This window comes from Megalobrama amblycephala, linkage group LG12 (assembly GCF_018812025.1).
Source record: "Megalobrama amblycephala isolate DHTTF-2021 linkage group LG12, ASM1881202v1, whole genome shotgun sequence".
Classification (NCBI taxonomy): Eukaryota; Metazoa; Chordata; class Actinopteri; order Cypriniformes; family Xenocyprididae; genus Megalobrama; species Megalobrama amblycephala.
The window spans coordinates 26,030,511-26,058,463 of NC_063055.1; the positions used below are offsets into that span (position 1 = coordinate 26,030,511).

The following is a 27,953-nucleotide window of genomic DNA, read 5'->3' on the forward strand; positions in this document are numbered from 1 at the left end:
AGTACACAGGAGGTTTCATTATAGTCCATATAAAGAGTGGAGAAATGCTTATAAATGCAGGGAAATGCTAAATTAACAATCTTGAGTGAATGATTTGAGAAAATCAGCCTATTTTTTTACAGTTTTATTTCTTTTTTCCCACTTAATTTTGAAGACTTTCAGGTAAAAAGTCCACCACGTCAAACCAGAGTAAATTAAGCTGAAATATATTCACATATTGTACTCATAACAACGACCCACTGGACCCTGAAAATGAAACATGATGTTAACAATAAAACAAAACAAATCCAGTCCTACTCTACAACAACTAAGAAAATGTTCTAGTGCAACGAAATAAACAAGCTGTTGTCAGTTTGAATCACTGCATCACCAAACTCTTGCACATAAAAAGTAGCTTTGTGATTTATTTCCAGCAATAACAGAGATGCACAGGTCAATCACTGTTATTATTACTTTTTATGAACTAACTCCAATGTAAAACCAGGAAAAAAGTCCATAATCTCATTTAAATGTCTCACAGGAAAAAAGACAACTACCATGTCCCATTTTCTCTCTCTATCATTTTGATACCCATCATTCTAGCCTAGATCATAACCTAGATATACCCATGCCCAATTAGGACCAGATCGCTGTGACATCACTGAACTCCAGACAACAGTTGCAGCTGGTAGTCGACCGTCTACAAATAGACAGAGAGGGAGAAGTGAATAGCAGGGGTTGTGAATATGGGTGGGGGATTAGAAGCTCATGCTTTCAGATCCCTTTGTGCCAAGGGGAGGAGAAAAGTGGAGAGGGGGTGGACCAACCCCAAATCCACAGCCTGTTGTAAAGAAGAGAGGGAGAGAGAGAGGAGTAGAAAAAGTTAGTGCACCAGAGGTGATGGACTTGGTCCAGTAAGACTGACAGGGAAAACACAAACTCCTACTGAAGGCTGAGAAGAACATGCTGGTGGACTTTCCTTGCCTTCAATACCACAAATTCACAGAGGAACCTACATCTACAACACTTAACAGAGATATCTGCAGGTCTTCAAAACCCACTTCTCTTAAGCTCCTTAAAATACTTCAGTACAATCCAAAGACTTAATTTTAAGATCTTTTTTCACTTTGTTTAATATGTTTTTACCATTTCAACATTATCTCCTTGAGAAGAGGTCTTGAAGCGGTGCTTGTCAGAGTTCTCGAGGAAGGATTCACAGGCTTTACACAGACAGAGAGGTGTTTAATTGAGGGCTTTAAAACTGAAGACCTTTCCACTGACACCGAGGACATACTAACAAAGAGAGACAGTGGGGGATTACGACAGACAGACAGAGAGAGTGAGTGAGTGGGAGAAGAGAGAGGGAAACCCCACAGAGCAATCTCCACAAGTTGTGATGACTATTTCCACAGAGGCACTTCGCACGGTTTCTCCTGGACACTGACGGATTTCAAGAGGGTGCTGTGCAATAGACTGGAATCATCTGGTAAGGTTAAGGTGAGCCCTGAGGCTCCGCTTGCTCTCTAAACATGTGTAATTGCATCCGGCTCACTACAATGTTTGTGCTAATCTTGGAATGAACTTTTAAACACCTGTTTATGTTTGGGCGAGAGCTTGCGTCACCTTTTTGTAACACACTGAGTTCTATGTGCTTTGGTAATCGTTTTTAAGCTTCGACCTCCCACTCCGATGCTGTCATGGGATGTACGGATAAGGTCTGTCGCCCCAGGCGACATCTCTTTCTGATGGTTTAAGCGGAGGGTTAATCTCTGCCGGGCTGAAAGAAAGTCCTTTGGGGTTATTGAGGACGACAGAAGTAAGAAATTTGGGGACGGCGTGTTTTAGTGGTTAATTTGTAATAAACACACAATGGCTGTTATCAGCAAGGGACCCCGGACAACAAAGTGGCTGCATCAATAATGACGTCTGTGAGCATTCAGACCAAAAAGAGTCATTCCCCATGTGCTAGAAGACAGTCTAGACAAGTCTATGAATACACTGAGGTGTGAATGATGGAAAAGGAATTACTAAAGTGGCTTAAAACAGCATGACAGGAAATGCAACGGGGGAGTGTTTTACACAACACATCTTTCAGTTTTAAATGTTTTAATTATAAGTTTTGGAATTAGAGAAAGGAAAAGAAGAGGGATGCAAGGCAGGGATGGAGGGAGGTAGAGTAAGCTACACATCTCGATCCCTAGAGCAAAATGTTTGGAAGGGACAGGATGCAGGAGAGTTGACTGTGGATGTGTCTCTTTGTTTCATTCCCCAGGAAGCTTTTTTTCCATCTGTAGGGATCAGAACGGAGGCAGACTTCTCAATCAGGCTTTGTTCAGCCACGGTTCTGTTTGAATAAGACAGAGCTTACGGGTTTTCAAAATCAGACTAGCCTCTAGTACTCTCTTTATGGATGAGCATGCCATGGCAACAAAATACACAAAGCTTATAATTGCAACTGTATACAAAGCACTCAGGTTTGTTTATACAATGGTCTAGACGCAGGGTTTTCAACCAGGGGTCCATGAAGGTACTCCAGGGGGTTTGCTGAAAAGATAACATGTAGATTTTGCTTATATTCTCGTATATATATAATAATGACAATGTTTAAATGAAAGTTATTATAAAGTCTTACTGAAATCTATCTAGATTTTTCATACTGAGGGTCCGTCTTGGTGTAGGGACCCTGGGTCTGTAAAGGTTGGAAACTCCTTGTCTAGCGACCTAATCTCATTAATATTTGCAGGTATTCATAAGTAATGCTTGCACTATTAGTACATGTACAAACTATTGAAAATACGCTGAAGCACATAATATGGATGCATTGACAGCATCTAAAATGTAAAAGTATTTACATAAGCACAGCTTTAGAAATGTACAAATGTTTATTTATATTTTATTTGTATTATTCATATATTTGTAATATAATCTCATTGATTAAATACAATAAAATTAATTTAACTCCATTAATTTAATATTCTATGAACCTAAAATGATTCATAAATATTTGTTCATCCCTTAAATGCTTGTATTAAATACTGCCAAATACATTCATAATGCATAAAAAAAATAATTTGTTAATTACAACTCAAATTCACACAAAGGCTTCAGAAGTCTTGAAATAGCACACAAGATGCGTGGACTACTTTTATGGCATTTTATGGTACTTTTATGGTAGCTTGACAGTTTCATTCATCAATTACTTGTCCTTGAAAGGTCAACTTCAACATTGTACTAAACTTCTGCATCAACATCTCGTTTTGTGTTCTATAAAATAAATGTATGCGGATAAGTAGTACACAATGACATAATATCTGGGTGAAATATCCCTTTAAATAGAACACAACACTGTAGAACATTTACACTAATGACATACAAAAAAGGTCTATTGTTAAGTGTGCACAGGGCCTGTGTTTAGTCTCATTAGTCTGTGTGCTCTGCTAACCTACATACATACAACTCCACAGTCAGAGCTAATTTGTGAGTCACACAGGCACAAGTGTGAGATGAGGACTTCATCAGCCTTCACCAGCCTCTCTGTGTGTGTGTGATTGTATGGCAGCTGGGCTCACCCTAATGAGGAGTGGCGGAATTCAAGGAATGCCACGATAAGGTTGAAATGAGAAGGGCAGGCGAGAGAACAAGGGAATGATGGAGCGAGAGGGAAAGACTGAAAGAAGACATCAAGCTTGTGTCCCCTCACTCCATAATCAATGACTCAAACACTGCTCAAACACTTACTCCTAACAGGAGTAATGCCAGTTAATGTAAATTACTCCACACTGCACCAATGCTTTTGGTTAAGATAAGATTAAATATTATATAATATTAAAATTGCTCCCTTTTAATTCATGAGCTGGTATTAGAACTGAATTGGCCAAAATTGACAGGATGTTGAATTTGAGTGATAGGAAGAGGAACTTATTGAATTTGCAATTCTAAAAAATCTAGAGAAATATTAGTTAATTAGTTGATTATTTATCATAGTTGGTTAATCAATTTGAAGTTGATTAATAATCAGTTTTAAGCATTAAATATTATTTTAAATATAATCAAGCTGATAATTTTGACTAGGTATTCCCTTTATTTCTTGATGTAGAATACATCTGTTCCTTAAAGGGATTCACTCAAAAACGAAAATTATCCAATGATTTATTCATCAAGGGTTTTTTGTAAGAAAAATATCCATATTTAAAACTTTAAAAACAAAATAAGTAGCTTCTGGCAAACATCCCTACGCATCAAGTTATGGCAGAAACGTAACCTCTGACGCAATGCCGAATGTGGAAGCGCAGAGGAATTACTTTTATGATGGATGAATGCACTTTTTTGGGCTTCAAAATTGTGAGCGCCATTCACTACCATTATAAAGCTTGGAAGAGCCAGGATATTTTTTAATATAACTCTGTATTCATCTGAAAGAATATAGTCATATACACCTAGCATGGCTTGAGGGATTTTATTTTTATTTTTTTATTTTTTTATGGGTGAACTATACCTTTATCTCATGATATATAGTTCAACTTTCAAAATGAACCACTTTTTTCATAATAAAATAAATTAATATAATAATAAAATATAATTTTAGTGATTACATTACAAGTAAGTAGAGCATGCTGGGACATAAAGTGGTTTCAAACAATGATTATTAATATTGTAATATCACATGAAAATCACATGAAGAAGAACAATTGTGCATCCTGTTTGCTACCTCATTTTCAATTCAAATCCAATAATTAAATGGCGTTCTAAAGTATATTGTTAACGGCGCACAACAAGGCAGAACTTGTTTCTATCAGTTATTGTTCTCTCTCTTTTAAAAAGGTATTTCTTTATGTGGAATAGTTCAATAGCAGTTCAGACATGCTGTAGCTTGTAAGTCATGCCACATCTGTAATGGAACACTGGACGAGGTAAACTACACTTTGGCCTGTCGGGACACTTCTCAAAAGTATGTGTCAGAAGGACAGACTCTGGAGGATTTTATTCCCACCAAGGGAGTAATGACAGATCTCTGGATTAGGCAGATGTGCTTTTCTTGCCCTGCCGCTCACACAGACATTTCACCACAGAGAGAAAGCATTTCCACTGTCTCTTTATGCTGGTTGGGGAGTCCTAGTTTTAGACTTGGGGTCTCCATTGAATTTCTGTATCACACACTCTTAAACACATCTTATGTTCCACTCAGAGAAACCACAGGTATCCCCCTTTCTAGACACGAGAGCACAGACACACACACACAGGCACATGCTCACACACCACAGTGAAACCACATACCGCCCGCAGCATTAGCTCACACGAGATGCTGCCTGCTGTAATGCCCTGCTGTCCGACACTCTGTCAGTATATCCAACAAGTTAGCAAGTCCAACCTATCATTACTGGTCTGTTACAGAGGCACAAGGGGGTTCCTTAACCTCACATGAAATACACTCTCTAGCGGAAAACATCATTATTTTTTTTCTTTTAGGAAACTTTTGTTTTTTTTCTTTTTCACTAGAGAGAGATACACTAGCATTTAATAGTTTGGGGTCGGCGTGATTTTATGTTTTTTTGAAAGAAGTCTCTGTGCTAACCAAGGCTGCATTTATTTGATGAAATGGATGAAACAAGACATACTCTTTATATGGGTATTAGGAAATACTGTATCTGATACTGAATGAAAGGATTGACCAAGATTATTCCAGAATTCCAGATTTAATTATTTAATTACAGATTGAATTCCAGAATTAATGATTATTCCAGAATATTAAAGGTGCCCTAGATTGTTTTTTTACAAGATGTAATATAAGTCCTAGATGTCCCCTGAATGTGTCTGTGAAGTTTCAGCTCAAAATACCCCATAGATTTTTTTTTATTAATTTTTTTAACTGCCTATTTTGGGGCATCATTAACTATGCACTGATTTTTTCAGCACGGCCCCTTTAAGAGATGCGCTTCCTCTGCCCCACGAGCTCTCGACTATAATACAGTGCATTTACAAACTTCACACAGCTAATATAACCCTCAAATGGATCTTTACAAGATGTTCGTCATGCATGCTGTATGCATGCTTCGAATTATGTGAGTAAAGTATTTATTTAGATGGTTACGTTTGATTCTGTGTGAGTTTGAGGCTATGCTCTGTGGCTAAAGCTAACATTACACACTGTTGGAGAGATTTATAAAGAATGAAGTTGTGTTTATGCATTATACAGACTGCAAGTGTTTAAAAATGAAAATAGCAACGACTCTCGTCTCCGTGAATACAGCAAGAAACGATGGTAACTTTAACCACATTTAACAGTACATTAGCAACATGCTAATGAAACATTTAGAAAGACAATTTACAAATATCACTAAAAATATCATGTTATCATGGATCATGTCAGTTATTATCGCTCCATCTGCCATTTTTCGCTGTTGTTCTTGCTTGCTTACCTTGTCTGTGCACAGATCCAGCCGTTAATACTGCCTTTCCTTGTCTAATGCGTTCGAATGGGCTGGCATTATGCAAATATTGGGGTCATACATATTAATGGTCCCGACTGTTACGTAACAGTCGGTGTTATGTTGAGATCCGAGTGTTTTCCGGAAGTCTTTTAAACAAATGAGATTTACATAAGGAGGAGGAAACAATGGGGTTTGAAACTCAATGTATGTCTTTTCCATGTACTGAACTCTTGTTATTCAACTATGCCGAGGTAAATTCAAATTCTGATTCTAGGGCACCTTTAAAATCAAAAGAAACCAAATCTTATATGAATGGAGCAGCTGTCTGTTAACATTGTAAACATCTGGAATCAGCAACAGACCAGCTACCAGCTGGTCACAGCAAGTCAGTTTTAGGTGGTTAGGATTGTTTTTGGAACATTAATAACCTGCTTGGACTAGCTAATGATGAGTTTAAACCAACTAGAAACCAGCTACCGTTTCAAAACACAGCTACCGGCTTAAAATGGATTTTCCAATAGTCGTCTCAGTAGATCCTTCGTGTCAGTCAACAGCTTTTAAAATTCCGACAATCAATCTGTCAGTAAGATTAGAGAGACAAAAGCAGTTTGTGAGGAGAGTCTTAAGCGTGTCCAGACAGCAGAATGGGGACATAAGTATGACATGTTTTCCATGGGACAAAAAACAGCAGGATGTTTACAGCGTATCTTTTTTTCTGTGACAATTACATAACTTAATATTAGTGGCCGGAAATATGAAAATAGTTTGGCAGCACAAATAAGATAGCTACTATGTAAACAGTTCTCAGATCATCTCTCATGTTTGTGTGCAGTTTAAACAGTAAGAACATGAAAGGTCCTGTTAAAGCTGGGAGAAAGAGAGGGATGAATAGAAAGAGACAACAAGAATTGCAACGCGAGCGGGCTATTAGATGAATATTTCTGCACTGTCCCAGTGGTGAAGTCATAATGTGGACAGACAGATTACAGGTTTCCTGTGCATTTGCTGACTTCATCAGCAAAGGTCTGTTATTTTGGTTACTGTGTATAAACAGCCACAATAAAATAAACATTTCGAATTTTGTTGCATCATTCCTCTATCCTCCACAACAGAGAGACAAGTTTGACAAGCAGAGATGTTAATACTAGTGGTAAAATGTTTCATTCAGTAAAAATCCATCCATTAGTGCTAAAATTTCTTAAATCTCCCTAAATATTAACACTGAATCGACTCCCATTTGGCTGTCCTCCCAGAATATGTTATGAAACAAAAATAATGAGCACTACAATCCCCTTTTCTCCAGATAATTCCACAAAAAAATTCAGCTTTGTACATTTTTGTGCTGTGAAGATACCAGGCTGACTAAACATTTTGGACAAGCTTTTGGAGAAATAGAGGTCTATAAAATGTAAGATGCTCATTCATTTTTCTGATCCAGGTCATTAATAATTATAGTTTCTGAAACTGCTCTATTATATAACAGTTCTCTCCAAACTGCTCTTCTGTGTTTGAGACAGACTGTTACACCGTGTCTGCACCAGACGCAAGCAGCTCGACGTAATGCAACAAAAGCAAATAGAACCCATTTAAATTATTGATGCCGTCTACACTGGATGTGGCGACACAACAAATTTCCAACTGTAAACTGATGCCCTGTTCTATTTCTGATGGACATCAAGTGTTCACGCTACTTCTGACATGAAGAACAAATAGACGGTTGCTTTGTCTCTTCCATTGTAGACAGCCTTAAGCTGTTGCTGTGCGGCAGTATGCGACAACTGCCACTTCCGGTGTAGACATGATGTTAATGTGCATTAGAAACTCTAATTTATGAATCTTTCTCACATTTAGAGAGTCTTTCTGCAGGTTAAACTGTTAAGTCAGGTGGTGACAAGTGTCTTTATGAGTGAATCACTGAATCATTCAACTGATTAAACTTAAAAAACTGTCTTTATGAGTGAGTCATTAAATCATTCACTCAATCAATTTATTTAACTCCCTGAGGTCTGAAAACGCGCCGGTGCGTTTTGCAGGATTTTTTTCACATTGCAGCAAAACAGACTTAACACTCTGAGGTCTAAAAACGCGCCGGCGCGTTTTGCAGGTTTTTTTTCACATTGCAGCAAAACAGACTTAAAATACTCTGTCATTTTTTGTCATAGAGACATAAGTAATACATCAATTGGAACTATAGAATATCTCCTTTTATTTGTATACACTCAGAGTAAAAACAAAATGTTGTGCTTTTTGTAAAATAAAGAAAACTAACATGATGCGTGATCTCTCATCTCCCTCTGAACGAAGTCCAATCTGATAGTTCTCAGAAAATGAAGTGTAACTTAGTGAATACTAATCACAAAAAATGCATACTTATGTCTAACAAAACGTTGAAATGTCAGGTTTTAAATCGTGCAAGTCAAATCGAAAACAAACATTCTGTGTTTATGTAATCTGTATGAAAAGAGAGCCATGTCAGAAGTCCGTGATTCAGCTCATTACCCACTAATGCGGCCACACCCACGGAGCCAGCGCTATTCACAGGCAAATTCAGAGACAACACATGCATTCATCATCTCAATCGTGTATTTATTGCCTTGAAAATTGTTTATCTGGATGAAAAAGCCATGGTTAGCGATCTCTGGAAGACATTCAGTAAATTCCTGTTTGTTTTCTTCTATTGATAAGTTTTAAGTGAGTTTTTGTTTCTTTAGCGCCCTCCGGCTGTAGTATGAATTGGTAAACACCATTCATGGAATATGTCTTCTTCTTAGGTGAATTTGTGGACTAAAATGCACAGAGCGCCCTCCGACTGCAGTATGAATTGCAAACACCAGCGCTCATAGAGATAACAATGAATATTAAATAAAAAATAACTCCTCTGTATAGAAAATTGACATAAACATATGAGAATCCTATATTTCTCCAAAGTGTGCATGCTTTTAAACTAAAAGCCTATATTCAGACTCTTTGCATCACAGAAATACATTATATTGAGTATAATATGAATCACTGTAATAAAATTTTTCTGTATGTTTCATATACCATGATGAGCTTGAGACATCACAGAAGTTTTTTTTCACAGCCTACCTGACTGAAACTGCCTCATTAATATGCAAGTGAGGTCATTACTATTCAATTCTTTTGTCTTCAATCATTCAGAATGAGCCATTCATTCATGGAGATTCACGCCTCCTCGCACCGTGTTTCTTGGCAAAAAGTGTCTTACAAAAACTAAATCAGTATATTGTTATAAATGAAAGAGTAGGCAGCATAATTTAATTTTACATAATTTTGAAGCAAAAACTCTAGTCTACAACCTTCAATACCCAAAAGTCTTGTGAACACAGATTTAATATACTTTTATTGGCCTTATATCAGTGACTTAAGTTTTTTGTTTTTTCAGTAACTACGCATAAACGTTATTCCTTCAAAAACACAAACATGTACACACATGTTCCTCACATATTATGGTAGCCTAGTTTGTGCTGAATACAGTGTAATGGCACTTGTGTCATTAATATGTTTATGAACAACTGAAAAAAGCACAAATGTCAGGGCATGTCAAAACTTCTCCAGGCCCCAAATCAGCCTCAGACTCCAGAGGGTTAAAATACTCCGTCATTTCTTGTCATAGAGACATAAGTAATATATCAATTGAAACTATAGAATGTCTTCTTTTATTTGTGTACACTCAGAGTAACAACACAATGTTGTGCTTTTTGTAAAATAAAGAAAACTAACATGATGCGTGATCTCTCCTCTCCCTCTGAACGAAGTCCAATCTGATAGTTCTCAGAAAGTCAAATCGAAAAAAAACATTCTGTAATCGTTATGTAATCTGTATGAAAAGAGAGCCATGTCAGAAGTCTGTGATTCAGCTCATTATCCGCTAATGCGGCCACGCCCACGGAGCGAGCGCTATTCAGACGCAGATTCAGAGGCAATACATGCATTCATCATCTCAATCATGTATTTATTGTCTTGAAAAGTGTTTATTTGGATGTTAAAGCAATGGTTAGCGATCTCTAGAAGACATGCCGTTAGTTCCTAGTTCCTTTTCTTCTTTATATGAATTTGTGGCCTAAAGGTGTACAGAGAGCGCCCTCCGGCTGCAAGTATGAATTAAAAACACCATTCCTGAAATGTCCTCTTCTTCTTTAGAATAATTTGTGGACTAAACGTGTACAGAGAGCGCCCTCCGGCTACAAGTATGAATTGAAAACACAGTATCCAGCACTCATAGTGATGACAATAAATATTACTTCTCAGTATAGAAAATTGACAAATATATAAGAATCCATCAATATTTCTCCAAATGTGCATGCTTTTAAGCTAAAAGCCTATATGAAATGCCACAGAGGTAACATAATTGTTCAGACACTTTGCATCACAGAAATACATTATATTTTAAAGAATATAATAGAATACCATTATTTTAAATTGTAATAATATTTCACAGTATTGCTGTTTATGATGAGCTGAGACATTATTACAGAGGGTTTTTTTCACAGCCTACCTGACTGAAAGGCCTCATTAATATGCAAGTCATTTCAGGTCATTATTATGTGATTCTTTTGTCTTCTCAGGTGTAAATGGCCCATTATTCATGCAGATTCACGCCTCCACGCATAGTGTGTTTCTTGACAAAAAGTGTCTTATAAAAACTAAATCAATATATTGTTTTATATGAAGGAGTAGGCAGCATAATTTTTACATAATTCTGAAGCAAAAACTCTAGTCTACAACCTCCAATACCCAAAAGTCTTGTGAACACAGATTTAATATACTTTTTTTGGCCTTATTTCAGTGACTTAAGTTTTTTGTTTTTTCAATAACCACGCATAAACATTATTCCTTCAAAAATACAAACATGTACATACATGTTCCTCACATATTATTGTAGCCTAGTTTGTGCTGAATACAGTGTAATGACAATTTTGTCATTTATATGTTTATGAACAACTGAAAAAAGCACAAATGTCAGGGCATGTCAAAACTTCTCCAAGCCCCAAATCAGCCTCAGACTCCAGAGGGTTAAAAAAAACCCCCATTAATTCACGAAACAAGTGATCATTGTTATGAGCGAGCCACTGAATGTTTCAACTCAATTGATTTGTTCAAAAACACTGATTCATTCAGGAACAAGAGAAGAACAAGAGAACTCTGAGATGCAATGTTCAAAAGGAATTGTCTCAAAAGTAAGTTACTCAATATTATCAATAAAACTATTGTATAAAGAAATGTCACATTCTAATATTCAGTTTTATATATTATTCAATATGATGCAAGAAGCTGAATGACTTGCACGCATTTGTCAGAAACAACGCATAAGTAAGGAATCTGTGTACTTGTGTGGAGATCAGAGAACCTGCTCGCAGTGGGTCAGAAAGGTGTTGAACAGCAGCAATCCACAGCTCAATCCACCAGCAGCTTTCAATTAAAGTTCCCAAAGATGAAGCGCTCTTGTTATATTTTCTTAGGAGAAGTGTTTTCCAAAGCCTTTACTGGCATCTCTCCTTCCACACCCCCAGGCTGCTTTCCCAATAATAGGCTCGCTCTCTTTGAAACTTGAGGTAAACAACACAAAGTGGCTTCATGTCATGAATATAAAAGGCCATGTGTTGTGTCATTAGAGGGCTTCGAAAAGTGATCTTTATGTAACTGGTATTTTCATTGTGAATAAATAAATCAGACTAATAAATCACGTCATACCTTCTTGGAGACTGAAACGACGGACATCCATTGGAAGCAGGTGTCTGTCTTTGCATCTATCATAGCAACATATGTTATGACTCATACAAACAGAACAAGCACCGTTCAAGTGCCATTCACACCGAAAATGTCCTGGCAAATGTATTTCTTCAAACTTGACACACTGTTTTAAAAAACGCAGCAAAATATGTTTATATTTAATAACAATAATTTACATTTGAATGCAACAAATGAGCCAGGGTCTTGTGATGTGTTTTAAAAAAATTCAATTTCTTGAAAACTTGACACTCCGTTGTTCTGTGGTCATCATTTGTAAGACACTGAAAAGCAACGAGACAGCACAACAATCAAATATGTCCATGTAGCGCATATTTACATAGAAAACAATTAAAAAGCAGTGCAATGGAACTCAAAAACACGCTCTACATGAACCGGCCCTAATTGAATATCAATCAACTAGGTCTTGTAAGCTTTGTTAGGCACGGTTTATGCACGCCTTGCACAGTGCATTATATAATATGTTCTTAATCAGAGTAAAATCCCAGTGCTTGAATGAACTAGAACTACATCATATTTTCCATTTTCCCTCAGTGATGTTCAAAGCCTATGGCAAGGTTCAGATAACCAAGTGCCGTCATCAGGAACTCATTCATATGGCAGCTTACCAGATCAGAGCAGACTCCTGCCAGGACACACATGCTGACCAAACAACCCATTCAGCAGCATTAGACACTCTGTCACCCTGCAAGTGGGGCAGCTCCATTGTTCAACAGGATATTTGGTTTTGCATCATGTCAAAACTGGCCTGATTATGACAACAGTGTTATTGTTGTCATAACTAGAACTATTATATAATGCTTTTGTTAATTAAATTAAATCTGAACTACTGCCTTAGTAACTAACTGAAATAAAGTTTAAACATCACAATTAAAACTGAAATAAAATAAAGCTAAAGTCGAAAAAAGTAATGAATAGCAGTAAAGCCATTTTTTGGATTTGTTCATTTACACAAACTTTTTGAATAAATGGATTCACAACATTTTGACATTGAGATATTCCAATGCAATGTCAAAGAGAAACGTTTAGAACCAACTGATTCACTAGAATCATTTAAGCTTGCCAGCACTACATATGAGAGAGAGGATGCTAAGAGAGTGTTTGAGTGAGATTTAGCGATGCCAAGAACTTACAGAATATAGGGCTGCAGAGCCTCATTATTCCCCCGCTGTGAGGGTCAGCCACACTCCTGTCTGCTTCTCCATCAGTGCTGGAGAAACATTGTGGCTTGCTAGACCATTTCTCCCAGTGAAACCTAATCTGTCCCCGGAATTTAAGAGCTTCCATGACTGGGTTAGAAACAGGGGCAGCTCACTGACTCTGTAGTAATGAGCTCACTAGCGTGACTGAGGTTGAGCGAGGTGTCAGATCTTCTGTCTAGATCAGTTGGGGTTGTGTTAGTTTGGTTAGGCTAGGCCTGTCCAGACAGATAGAGGGGGAAATTCACCTCATACCTCCCATAAGCCTCTAGGATGGAAAATATATCCTTGTACCCTTAGGATGGTGGTTTCAAAGTAAAAATTTAAAGGATTACTGTTCCAATGGTTCCGGCAATGGCTTAAGGAATTATATGCATAAAGGCAACTTGTGATGTTGTGATGTGAAAGCTTGACCTGAGGGTCAATAAAAAAGAAGAATGTCCACATTTAAAAAAAAAAAAAAATGTAATTTAAAACACATGCGCAATTGTCTACTGTCAACAGTGTAGTGATGTATGAAACACAACTCATACTGATGTCTAACCAAGCAGCTTTCTGTTGGTCAAAGTGGCGAATCCACATCACCAAATTAAAATCGTTGCAAAATATGCATTGTAAAATCTTTCGTCCTCCCATTGTTTGGATTCCTAATGAAATGAATGGATTCTGCTTACAAAAATTTGCTAAACAATGGTAAAAGTGGGTATATTCATGGTGTTGAAAAACATTTAAGAACATTTCAAACTTAATGACTTAAAAATGTCATGTAAACCATTAAGTAAAAGTACATTTTTAGACAAAATATATTTCATTCATAAATATTATGATTTTTTGGGGAGTTGCACGATGTGATAAATTACAATCTAAACTGATCTTGTCATAAAAAGTCATGAGGGTCTGCAGGGGTTCTTTCCATGACAGCATTTCCTGTTTTTACGTTTATCTGCATATTTCTGCATATTGGTTTATGAAACAAAAATCAAATATTAATAAGCAGTTTTGATGACATTTTTCTAAGAATCAAGAAAAAAGATCACGGCAAACAACTTGAGGTTTTGAGAAATATATTTTTGTATAAATTAAAAAATGCTCATGTATTTCACAGGTTTGTGTGGTCATGGATGTTCCTGTGCTAGTATGGCTGGTGTTGCTCTTGGCGAGTAGACGGTTTCCTGAAACGGAGTGCAGCACTCAGGAGTTTGACAGCAGTGATGAAGGTCCAGAGGTTGAATTCCTATCGACCTCTCGCACACGGCGGGCCCCCGAGCCTCCTCCGCAGGACAAGTGCTCCTACACCTTCATCGTACCCCAACAGAAGGTTACAGGAGCCATCTGTGTGAACTCCAAGGAGCCTGAGGCCATGCTGGAGAACCGTGTCAACAAGCAAGAGCTGGAAATTCTCAACTCTGAGCTGCACAAGCAGAAGAGACAAATCGAGACTCTGCAGCAGCTTGTAGAAGTTGACGGCGGCATCGTCAACGAGGTGAAGCTTCTGCGCAAGGAGTCCCGTAACATGAATTCCAGAGTGACGCAATTATACATGCAGCTGCTGCATGAGATCATCCGTAAGAGGGACAATGCGCTGGAGTTGTCGCAACTGGAGAACAAGATTCTCAACCAGACCTCTGAAATGCTGCAGCTTACCAACCGCTATAAAGATCTGGAGCATAAGTATCAGCACCTCGCCTCTTTGGCCAATAACCAGTCAGCGCTCATTGCCCTTCTCGAGGCGCAGTGTCAGAGGGGACCACCTGTTGTGGTCCCCAGGGTACCAACCCAGCGTCAGCCCCAATCACCACCTCAACCCAGAACCTCACCACCCCTCAATAAGCCTACGTTTAACCCCAACAACAACGAGATCCAGAGCGATCAGAACCAGAAAGTGCCACCCGCTCCTCCTACCATGCCAGGAGGAACTCACAGCCCGTCGACCACAGACAAACCCTCAGGTGAGTCGCAGCTTCATTCCTTCAGTGGTGCATAGGGGTGTCGCAATATACCGGTATTGACGATAACCGTGATATTCAAAGCATGAAATATCGTGTTAATTTAGGGTGTGACGATTATACCGGTATTGGTGATAACCACAATATTTAAAATGAATAGGACGCTTATGATATCATGACATGTAAATACTCCAGTGCCAGTACCTGGTTGAGCTCTCAGGTGGCAGTATTGCACCTTAACGCTGACGCCTGTCAAACAAGAAGAAGACGCAGCGCGCTGCTATTCCGAGCGGGAGAGTGAGAGGCTCTGTCCACACCCGAAAAAAGTAAATAAGCTCGACAGTATGGGAGTTTTTCAGCTCCTTAGACAGCCCAATCCGCAGGATTTGCCTAGCTACAGTCAGTGCGAAGGGTGGCAACACCATCAGCCTCTTACCCACCTCCGTGTCCATCACCCTGCAGATTACTCCATTTTACTCCATTTTACAGAGAGTAAGTTGCGATTATTTTACTAGTCATGGAATGGGAAATGTTATATTAACCTGTTAACAGCGATTTTCTGTGTTCACGTATTTAAATAAAGGGTGATTATTTTAAGTACCGCATTTTCTTTATTCGTCTTACTCAGCGTGATGTAGCTATGCATGCAGTTATTTGCCCTCAAAATTCAAGATACATGGGCATTTTTTGCCCCGACAATTTTTTGCCCCGACAATTTTTTGTCATTATATCATATTATAAGATGTAGTTGTTTTACAATATCACACGAGCAAAAGTGCCGTTTTCCCCAAATCAGCACAAATCCAATGTTCCTTCAACTTGTTAAATGAATAATGTGAGTTACATTTTAGACACAGTATTGTTAATATTGTTTGTTTGTTTTTCTTTATTTCGCCAACGAAAATTTCAAAATTATGAACAGCAGAACAAAGCCCCGTGCAACAGAAATGTTTTTGTTATACTGACTGAATCTGCGTTCAGAATCCGAGCTTCGTTCCTGAATGAAGTCATGAATCAGTCATTTGAACAAATCGTTTGACTCACTCACTCATTAAGACAGTGACTTGCTGCCACCTACTGGCAGTTTAGTTTAGTTTCATATTTAAGGGACATTAAAAAGTTAAAATTAGAAAAATGTATTTAAATATTAAATTTATGTAGACAAATTGTAAATGCTGTGTAAATATATTAATGTCACTTCTCATTCTGTGTCACCTCTATATTACAAAGACGGATTTTGTTGATAATGATTTCATTTGATTGGAAACAGCCATAATGTATAGGCTACTATGCTAGTAGTAATTTTTATTTCTTCAGGTCTTAAAAAACCTTAAATTTGACTTTAAAAAATGTGCAGCAACCCTGAAAGAGAAAAACTAAATAAACAAAGTAAAAATTATTTAGACTGATAAATTTTCCCCCCAAGGATTCTATAAATATCGCGATATATCGATACGGTGATATTTTTTGGCCACAATAACCGTGGTGTGAAGAAAATGCGTATCAATAGTACGAGTGTGTAATCTCGTAGAATAGAGATTACAAACTCGTACTATTGATACGCATTCTCATGTGATCGTGTTGGAAAAATCCAATATCGTGACAGCCCTAGTGGTGCATATACTTGCCAATATGCCCCAACTGTCCTACATTCACACTACCGTAAAGTTTGTGGCCAGTAAGATTTTGCCATCAAAGGAATAAATTAAAATATATTCAAACAGAAAACAGTTATTTTAAATTGAATTGATATTTCACAATAATTCAGTTTTTACTGCATTTTTCATCAAATAAATGCAGCCTTGCTGAGAAGAGGAGTCTTTAAAAAAAAAAAAAAAAATCTCTTACTAACCCAAAACTTTGAACAGTATTTTGAGTGTTAAATCCTACATTGTGTCATTTAAGTTGTCTCAGATTCAGGATATTGCTATCATGGTTGAAACAGTTTTTTAAACACTTTTTAACACTTTTAGTAATAAAAAAAAAAAACTCTTAAGACTTTTTAAGATAATTAAGATAATTCAAAACGTAATATTTCCATTTGATGACTCTTATCCTTGTGGGGTTTTCAGTGCCAAATTCTCATCATTATTCAGCACTGCCTATCAAAGTTCATTCATCTCACATTCTCTCTACATAGTGACTCCCACACAGAGATATGACAATAAACCATCTATTGTTGTTTCAGCTTTGAAATGCCAACAACCAGTTAATCTGGTCAGATGATGAATATCATAAAAAATATTTTGTGGTGAGTCACACCCATGGGTGGCATTGTTGTACGAGGACAAAGAAAAGCCAAGATTGATTTGATGCAAAATATTAATTTCAAACATGCTTTTAATGCTCTAAAAAGAGCATGTTTGAGTTAAATAATGTTGAAAAAATGAAAAATAAGAAAAAAAGTTTAAAAAAAAATATTTTCCAAAAAATACTATTTATGTTTAATGCACACTTTTGTTTCATCCATTGCAATGAACATAAGAATAATATGATATAATGTTTTGTTTATATCATTAACCAGCGTTTATTTTGTCCATTTATAATGTAAAATAAGCAAAAACAACAAAAATGAAAAAGGAAGCTTTCAGTGGCTGTATTTCCACCCCATCTGGTGACATGAGCAATTTCCTGGCAAGGTCTGCATGCATTAATAGCAAAAGGTTACACAAACTCTCCTCAATGAGAGTCAAGCTTTCACAATGAGACTACAGTATGAAAAAGAGCTCTGGAAGGAAATAGAGAGAAAGATTCTGGACAGAAGTCAAAAAAGTGAAGGAAAGACCGGCAGAAAAAGTCTATATTGGCTGAGTTGGGAAATGGCACAAGGATGAGCCACCATACACTATATATGTGTGCACAATATGAGGCCTATGGTAATTTCACCCTCTGATTTATGTTAATTCTTTAAAAAAAAAAAAAAAAAAAAAAAAAGAAATGTGTTTGACACAATTGCTTGAGACATCTTGTGGTTTTTACTTTGCTTAAACACGCATACTGTATATGAAAAAGTATTTAAAATAAGAGATTCAGATAAAAGCGAATTAGACCTAAATCAGATGATAAATATAAAGCGGTGGTTGATTATGATTTCACTTTTTTAACTTTAGTTAGTGTGTAATGTTGCTGTTTGAGCATATTACAACATCTGCAAAGTTACGATGCTTAAAGTTTAATGCAAAGGGAGATATTTTCTTTTATGGAAATCGCTTTTTAAGGACTACAACAAACGGCTGGTAGGGACTACAGCGAGCTTCTTTCCGAATTGATGACATTACAAACCACAAAATTTACATAAAACCTGCCCCTGGGTGCATGCAACAAAGGGGGCGAGGCCATGTTGGGCTGCTTTAGAAAAGAGGAAGAGTTGTTGTAGTAGAGCGTTGTTACCATGTAGTCATTTTATGCCAGACTGCTTCACCAAACGAGGGTCAATTCAATGCTGGATTTGCACAAAAGATTAACATGACGACACATGCTAGTCGAGGAGTTTAATCAAAGACTATAGAATAACACAAGACGTGTCACTCGTATTGTTTTGAATGGGAGAAAGTGTAACGCGCAATATGGCGGAATAAGTCCCGCCTTCTAAAGCCAAGAGCCAATCGCCGACTGGTAAAGTCATCGCGTCACCTCAGCGGCCGTTAGAATCACTGGTTTCTATAGAAACAGTCAGACGCGCGCCTCCGAAGAGACCCGCATTTAGGTCTGCGCATGCGCATTAGCTTGATCCAGCCTGAAAAAAATACTTTTTTTTGTCATGATTCGAGCGTTTAGAAACTAAATTTATGAGTCGGTTGTTGTTAGATTTCATTGGTGATTTCAAATATGAAATTTAATCGTAAGGTTGGCGAACAGTTTTGGAGAATCTGATGTTTCCCCATTCAAAGAGATAGGAGCTGCATGATGCCCAGGATGCCCGAGAGGCGTTTCAAAGATGGCCGCCGAGTGAAATGACTTGTCTTAAAGGGACTTTGGTTTAATCAACTCCACAGCAACTAACATTACATAAATTTATCCACTAACCATTCAGAAACGTCCAGATGCATTCCAAAAGTTGTAACTTCTTCCTGAGTCTCTCCATCAGTGTCTGACTCCGGTTTGAACAATGTAAGGCTGAACACCGTTACTGACAATCGTCATTTTGGCTGCTTGAGATTCTCCAGCTTTGTTGTTGTTGAGCAACCGAAGCACAAGCTGGTAAAGCTCCGCCCTCTTCTGGAAAGTGGGCCGGGAGCAGCAGCTGATTTGCATTTAAAGGGACACACACAAAAACGCCGTGTTTTTGCTCAAACCCAATATGGGGCAAATTTGACAAGATATAATAAATGATCTGTGGGGTATTTTGAGCTGAAACATCACAGATGAATTCTGGGGACACCAGAGACTTATATTACATCTTGTAAAAGGGGCATTATAGGTCCCCTTTAAGGGAATTTTCAACAGCAAAATCCAGTCATTTCAATAGGATTCTAAGTGATCAGGACTTTTTTTGTCTTTTTTTGAATGAGGGTGAAAGAATTCTCCAAATGCAGATATCTTAACAGGTTTAACACTTGGATTTGCAGCATTGACAAAAAGAAAGCTGCTTGGTTTGAATGTGACATCTGTGTGATCTGTGGTTCATCACTATACTCTTGGCAATAGAACCTTTATTTTGCATGCTTAAATTTCACAAATGTGAGCACACATGAATATTTTAGAACCGTATATGAAAGTAGCTCAAATGTCAAAAACCAATCTGACGTGTTTTTGCTGTTGACACACAAGCAAAAAGACTTGATCTGACCAAAACAGAATTGGCTGACATCCTAAATGCAGCCATGCTTCAAACTTCACTACAATATCGACAATAGGCAATGGACCTTTTATGCATGCAAATTTTCTCTCAAATTTCACTAATGTGACTGCACCTTAAGATTTATAACCATATATGAAAGTAGTCCAAATTGAATGTCAAAAATCCAATCAGATATGCAATTTTTGCTGTTTACAAACATGCAACAAGACTCAATCTGACAAAAACAGTTTGTTGACATAATGACAATAAAGTTGCAGTGATAAGAAAGGAAATAAGAGGACAGGAGAAAGAGCAGGGCAGGGAGGGAAGCAGCAATCTTTTGAAGTGAAGTCATTTATTCCAGTGTTACCAGACATGGGTAACCCAGACATCCCACACAAAGTTCAGCGCTCTATCAGGTCTGGGTCTTCCTGCTGGAGAGAAATAGCCTGCTGATGGATTTGCCAAGTTGTTTTAACAAGACCCACACCACTGAAAATCTGTAAGGCCTCTCCGTTTTCCTCTTCCTCCCTTCTTCCTACCATATCACCTCTAAAGTTCACTTGACTTGATGGATTTGTGCTCATCTCCAGTTCATCACCTCATTCATCTCTGTGAATGTAAGCTAGAGAAAAAGCAGATTTTTTTCCTGTCTGTCTTCTCTGCCATTAGACAGTTTTTGCTTAGAATGTGAGTCTGTTATTTCATAGCACTGTCTTTTTCCATCTCTCCCTCATTCACAACTAATCTAAACTTTGTCCCTTTGTAAGCCAGACATAGCAGCTGCCTTAGCCTAAACTTTTATAAAGCCCCCTGAACAATTACACCAAAATATTGTCCGTGTAAAACAGCAAATATCAGAGTTAAGAAGTGACTCATCTACACACATAAAATCATTGTTCTAATTAGAACCAAATGATTCAAAATATGTACTTTGGACCTGCTTTTAGTTGTGTTCTGTTCTTGTTGAGATTTCCTTTTCTTCATCATATACTTGTTTTGGCACAAATTTTGCATCAAGTGGCAAGTTTCCATGATGTAAAATGTTCTATGACCAATTAAACAGAAGGGGGCTTAAACGTAAAGTTTATAATTTGCTGACAAGCAGACTTCTCCAAGAGAGAGGAAGAAAATGATGACTCCAAGATAATGAGGCAAGGTATGTGGAGTGGGTTTTTTTTATTAAAGTTCACGTACCGAATCAAAATATGCTAGAAATTCAGTCTTAAACACTTAAATAAAACTCTAATTTAGAAATACTTTGGGATGGATAAACCAAACTACAATTTGTTAAAGGTGCCCTCAAATGAAAAATTGAATTTATCTTGGCATAGACAAATAACAAGAGTTCAGTACATGGAAATTACATACATTGAGTCTCAAACTCCAATGTTTCCTCCTTCTTATATAAATCTCATTTGTTTAAAAGACCTCCGAAGAACAGGCGAATCTCAACATAACATCGACTGTTACGTAACAGTCGGGGTGTACGCCCCCAATATTTGCATATACCAGCCCATGTTCCCAACATTATCATTATGAAAGGCATTAGACAAGGGCAGAACATCTGGATCTGTGCACAGCTGAATCATCAGACTAGGTAAGCAAGCAAGAACAATAGCGAAAAATGGCAGATGGAGCAATAATAACTGACATGATCCATGATATCATGATATTTTTAGTGATATTTGTAAACTGTCTTTCTAAATGTTTCTTTAGCATGTTGCTAATGTACTGTTAAATGTGGTTAAAGTTATCATCGTTTCTTACTGTATTCACGGAGACAAGAGCCGTCGCTATTTTCATTTTTAAACACTTGCAGTCTGTATAATTCATAAACACAACTTCATTCTTTATAAATCTCTCCAACAGTGTAGCATTAGCCGTTAGCCACAGATCACAGCCTCAAATTCATTCAGAATCAAATGTAAACAATATAACAGTATACAATACTCACATAATCCGACGCATGCATGCCGCATGCATGGCGAACACTTTGTAAAGATCCATTTGAGGGTTATATTAGCTGTGTAAACTTTGTTTATGCACTGTTTAAGGCAAGCGCGAGCTCCGTGGGTGGGGAGCGTCAGTATTTAAAGGGGCCGCACAGCATAAATCGACTCATATTTAATGATGCCCCAAAATAGGCAGTTAAAAAAATTAATAAAAAAAAATCTATGGGGTATTTTGAGCTGAAACTTCACAAACATATTCAGGGGACACCTTAGACTTATATTACATCTTGTAAAAAAATCTTGTTCTTTACAATAGAACTTTTTAGGTTGGAACAATGTGGTTTCAGATGTTTGCATTTCTATTAAATCTGTCTATGTGAGGCATGTTTCTTGAGATTGCAAAAAATCTACTGACCCAATAAAAAAAGCAAGCTGTTTAATACATTGTCCTCCTAGAATTGGGAATGCTGGAAAGGATTCAGTTTTGTTCACGGTAAGGGGCTAATGAGCCCATTGTTATCTTAAATTTGTCAGGTAGTGTGATGGCTCTTACTCTGGCATGCTGTGAAAATCAGCCAGCCAGAGAGATTTCAGAGACACAGACACAATCCAGCTCAGTGGAATGTGCAGTGGAGACTATGAATCCAGCGGTCTGAGGTCTGTTATCATAGATACAGCCAGAAATATTTAAATTGTAAGTACTAAAATCAACCATTTTAAATACCACAAGCGAAATACAAGAGAAACCAACTGGAGCAACATCCTATGTTTCGGCACAAGACGCATCTAGCTAATTTTTTAAAACGTACCAACCGGAGTGATGAAGGGATTGGAGTGGCTGTGAGTGAGGCCCAGCCGTCGGGCATGAGGCCTGCATTTTATAAGCTACAAGATGAGAGTAAACACTAAAATGTTCCAGACTACTGTAAGTAAACCACAAGGCCTCGCAGCGCTTTAAAACTGAGATGTAAGATAACTGAACGGCTGTCTGCCAGACGTGACAGTAAGGAGAGCACAGTTAAATACACAAATAATAATGGAACATGTGAGATCATGTGCTTTGAGAGCAAAACTTAAGTTTAAGTCTCAGGTTGTGTTTAGGTTTGACTACTTTCCTTACTAAAAAGACTATCATATGAAGCCTATAATGTTTCTTAACTACCATAATCAGCTTCACCAGCTAGGTTTTGCTAGCGAATAGCATATTTATGCTTCTCTATTAGGTAGACCACAACCAAATCAGCACAAACCAGCCCAGAACAGCATGGAAATTTACCCGTTTGCTGTTCTTAATTGCTTTCAGCTGATATAAAGCAATTAAGTTGGTCACAGCCAAAAGTCCAGCTTGACCAGGCTGGGAGACCAGCAAACCAGTCCTTATTCTGGTTCAAGATATAAATATATAGGTATGTAGATATAGGGTATTTATCAAGCCATGTAGTTTTTACCATTTAAAACTGATGATGAGAGATTGAGAGAGAGAGAGAGAGAGAGAGAGAGAGAGAGAGAGAGAGAGAGAGAAAAAAACTTTCTTGGATCAGGAAATTATTTTGAAGACAACTAATTTATGGATGGTCTTTTCCTCTGCTTTCCATTGGAAAACTTTAGAAATTGGAGCCATTTTTGACACATCCCTATAAAAACACTATACTTTATACCCAGGGAACTTTGGAAGTGCTTGCTAATCTACTTGCTACTGCATTATTTAGCAAATGGGCCTTTCTTTGGCGTCCGTGCCAGCGTTATGTTTGGCTGGAACAGCAGAGGCAACTTCCCAGGCCAGAATGGCAGCCAAGGTCAATCCTCTTCTTACGTTAAGAGCTTTTCCAGCTGTGCCACGGAAGAACAAGAGACCTTGCGAGAGTAGATGCAACTGAGAGCAGTGTACAGGGGGATCCTGAGATAGACTTTCTTTGATTATGCAATTGTTTCAGTTTTGCACCTGAATTTCTCTCCAAGCAAAACAGTATTTCTGTCTGTCACAGTGTCATGTTCCCAGTATGAGATTTGACAGCAATAGGCAGGAGGTTTCCTTTAAAAAGTCAAAACTTCTCAAAGAATTGAGTAGGGTAAATACTGATTTTTTTTTTTTCTTCTTGCCCTTTTAGGTCCCTGGAAGGATTGTCTGGAGGCTCTGGAGGATGGCCACATAAACAGTGGCATGCACCTAGTGAAGCCAGAGAACACCAACAAGCTGATGCAGGTGTGGTGTGACCAAAGACAGGACCCTGGTGGCTGGACGGTCATCCAGAGAAGAATGGATGGCTCCGTCAACTTCTTCAGAAACTGGGAGACATATAAGGTGAGCCAGGAAGATACATTCTGGCCAATAATTATTAGGCTAGATGTTATGACCGATAAGTGATAAATGGCTGATGATAAAATAGGATATAGCATTTTGTCTAGATAAATAAAACCTAAAAATGAAATGAAAATCAATCAATCATTTTAAATGCTACAAGTAGGCATAACAGTACGAAAATGTAAAGATTACATTACATGTTCAGCATGTTCAATCGGTGTAAACAAGCTCTGACAGACTTACTATTATCAATCAAAACAGTTGCTGCTTAATAGGTTTGTGAAAACTACAATAATTTACTTACTGAACCCAAACTTTTGAATACATTTAGCAGTGTTATTAAATTGTTAGTGTTTTTAAAGATTACATTTGAACGAGTGTTAGATAACGGCAAAGGTAATCTAAATGTAAAAACAGGAAATGAGCAGTACAATTAAGCATAAAATATCTCTGTAGTAGACAGGGGTGATATATGTTTTACTTTGCCAATGGTGGTAAGTTCAACAAACAGGCGAATTTATGTTCCTGTGGTAACAATTTGCTTACATTTTAACTTTGTCACTTAATGTCACATGGTCTATAACTCTTGGCTGCTTCACATAAGCTGAACCGGATGGCTGTGAACATACAGACCCTTGCACTTAAAGAGGTTTAATGAGGAACATATGCCAAGCAGAAACTTCCACTGCACTGAAATGCATCAGTGCAAATGAAAACTTAACAATTACTCTCTGAACATTAATATGATCTATATGTATGCTTTGTGTATGGCTTATATGTAATATACTGTACAAATGAATGATTCAATAATGTTCTTTGTTTTCAAAGACGTTTTAATACACATTCTCTATAATAGAATTAAAAGTAGGGTTTTTTTAAAGAAATGTTTTTTTTTTATATGTTTCTGTTCTATCTGAAATAAAGAAAATTACGGAAGAGGATTAGGGCCAAGCAATAATAAAAAAATAAAACCATCTCGAGATTAAAGTTGTTAAATTGCGAGAAAAAACTCGTTAAATTTCGAGAAAAAAGTCGAGATAAAATGTTGAGAATAAACTTGTTAAATTACGAGAAAAAACTCGTTAAATTTCGAGAAAAAAGTCGAGATAAAATGTTGAGAATAAACTTGTTAAATTACGAGAAAAAACTCGTTAAATTTCGAGAAAAATGTTGAGATAAAATGTTGAGAATAAAGTCATTAAATTTCGAGAAAAATGTCGTTAAATTTCGAGAAAAATTTCGAGATAAAATGTTGAGAATAAACTCATTAAATTATGAGAATAAAGTCATTAAATTACGAGAAAAAACTCGTTAAATTTCGAGAAAAAAGTCGAGATAAAATGTTGAGAATAAAGTCATTAAATTACGAGAAAAATTCGAGATAAAATGTTGAGAATAAACTCATTAAATTATGAGAAAAAAGTCGTAATTTAACGAATTTGTTCATGTAATTTAACGACTGTTTTCTCATAATTTAATGACTTTATTCTCAACATTTTATCTCGACTTTTTTCTCTAAATTTAATGACATTTTTCTCATAATTTAACGAATTTGCTCTCGTAATTTAACAACTTTTTTCTCGTAATTTAATGACTTTATTCTCAACATTTTATCTCGACATTTTTCTCAAAATTTAACGAGTTTTTTCTCGTAATTTAACAAGTTTATTCTCAACATTTTATCTTGGCTTTTTTCTCGAAATTTAATGAGATTTTCTCGAAATTTAACAACTTTAATCTCAAGATGGCTTTATTTTTTTATTATTGCTTGGCCCTAATCCTCTTCCGTAGAAAATCACTGCAGAGAGCAGAGAAATAAAAAAAAAAAGTACAAAAAAAGCCATTCATTTGAATCCTCACAAAAAAACAAACAGATATTCAAAGCCCTGTAGATACAGTATTAAACACAAGGAAAGCCGGAATTACAAGTGCTTCATGGGCACATAAAGATGCCTTTCAATGCAAAGAATGGGCTCACAAACAAGGCTTACAAGTAAAACGACAATTTTTTCAAATGGCAAATTTTCAGCCTTATGGACATGACAAAATAATATATACTAAGTAATACATACTAAAAGAACTTTTACTTGGTCCATCAAATACTCAATGGCAGGCGCTCCTCTGTTTTACTACAGCAAGGCTTTGGAAACATTGATGGAGAGTACTGGCTGGGTCTGGAGAACATATACTGGATAACCAACCAGGGCAACTACAAGCTGCTGGTCACCTTGGAGGACTGGTCTGGACGCAAGACGTTTGCAGAGTATGCAAGTTTCCGCCTTGAACCCGAGGCTGACTTCTACAGGCTCAGAGTGGGCCGTTACCATGGCAACGCTGGTGACTCCCTAACTTGGCACAACGGGAAGCAGTTTACCACTCTAGACAGGGATCGTGACGTATATACAGGTATCAGTCAGTCAATTACGGATAAAATGAGATTTTCTTAAATTTTCTATAAATATATAATAATATATATATAACGTGTTCTCTTAGGCAACTGTGCACACTACCAAAAAGGAGGCTGGTGGTATAATGCCTGCGCCCACTCAAATCTGAACGGCGTGTGGTACAAGGGAGGGCACTACCGCAGCCGCTATCAGGACGGCGTGTACTGGGCTGAATTCAGAGGAGGCGCCTATTCCCTCAAGAAGGTGGTGATGATGATAAGACCCAACCCGAACACCTTCCACTGAGCAGCACATAAACACAGGGAAGGGAATGAACTGATAATTGCTCCCTTATGGTCACCGCTCACCCCATAAAGTGCAATTCGTTTAGACTGTGCTTTTTAAATTGTTTTGCTTCCTACGTACATAGTTAGATATGAGAGCACAAGCACGAACAGGGTCTTGGTTGATGTAACTAAGAAGGAACACCAACTTGTCAAAGACTACAAAAGGAAGCTCTATTAAGTGCTATTTACATCCATTATCACAGAAAATGATGTGTCTGATGATTTGGCCTGTTTTACTTACTTACACTTCACTAAGTCATCTAAACAAAAATATATAATGAACATGATGTGCTTTTTCACTCTAGTTCAATCAAATCAAATGAAACCTGTTCATCTTTAGTGCAATCGTGAATCTGTTGTCAGTTCTTTAGATTGTTTTTGTTAAATAGGTCATACAATATTGAAATAACTGATTAGTACTCATTCATTGTTACAAATAAGACACAGGACATCCAATCCAGTGATAAATAGCTTATGCTTTCCTAGTTTATTCAAAGCTAAGAGAATATATATTTCCTGATGAGATGAATGACTCATAATTTATTTCAGGGATTTCATTTTTAAAGTTCATAAAATTTTGCAGTTTAAAAATATGCATAATTAAACATCTTAAAACAGTCATCGATTTCTTCATCTAAACTGTATTTACTGTGTAAATTTGCTGTTGGTGTCAAATGAAGACCCAACAGGTTTATGTACATATACACGTAATATTGTTGAAAATAATGTGTAATTTGTAATATACTGTAAGTGTAACATTTCCCCAAACTGTTGCAATAAAAGATGTACAGCTACTTTGTCTGTGAATGGATTAAACATCAATCTGCTACAGCTGCAGCGGTTCTGCTGTATACTGACCTG

At 37.2% G+C, this 27,953-nt stretch overlaps 2 protein-coding genes across 3 annotated transcripts in view; one reads left to right on the forward strand and one right to left on the reverse strand.

The window, feature by feature from the left end:
• ralgps1 (Ral GEF with PH domain and SH3 binding motif 1) overlaps positions 1–27,953 on the reverse strand; it is a 152,608-nt gene that overhangs the window by 59,154 nt on the left and 65,501 nt on the right. The window lies entirely within an intron of this gene.
• angptl2b (angiopoietin-like 2b) lies at positions 828–27,886 on the forward strand. The gene is made up of 5 exons (XM_048210037.1): positions 828–1,465; positions 14,481–15,324; positions 24,165–24,358; positions 26,494–26,764; positions 26,852–27,886. Exons 2-5 carry the CDS (start codon positions 14,493–14,495, stop codon positions 27,049–27,051), a joined length of 1,497 nt encoding a protein of 498 aa, XP_048065994.1. The 5' UTR covers positions 828–1,465; positions 14,481–14,492; the 3' UTR covers positions 27,052–27,886.

What these genes read in the sequence shown, in the direction of transcription:
- angptl2b (XM_048210037.1), top strand. Translation starts at nt 14,493, where the DNA reads ATGGATGTTCCTGTGCTAGTATGGCTGGTGTTGCTCTTGGCGAGTAGA. An exon ending in GACCACAGACAAACCCTCAG is followed by an intron (nt 15,325 to 24,164) that starts GTGAGTCGCAGC and finishes TTGCCCTTTTAG; the next exon opens with GTCCCTGGAAGGATTGTCTG. An exon ending in GAAACTGGGAGACATATAAG is followed by an intron (nt 24,359 to 26,493) that starts GTGAGCCAGGAA and finishes GTTTTACTACAG; the next exon opens with CAAGGCTTTGGAAACATTGA.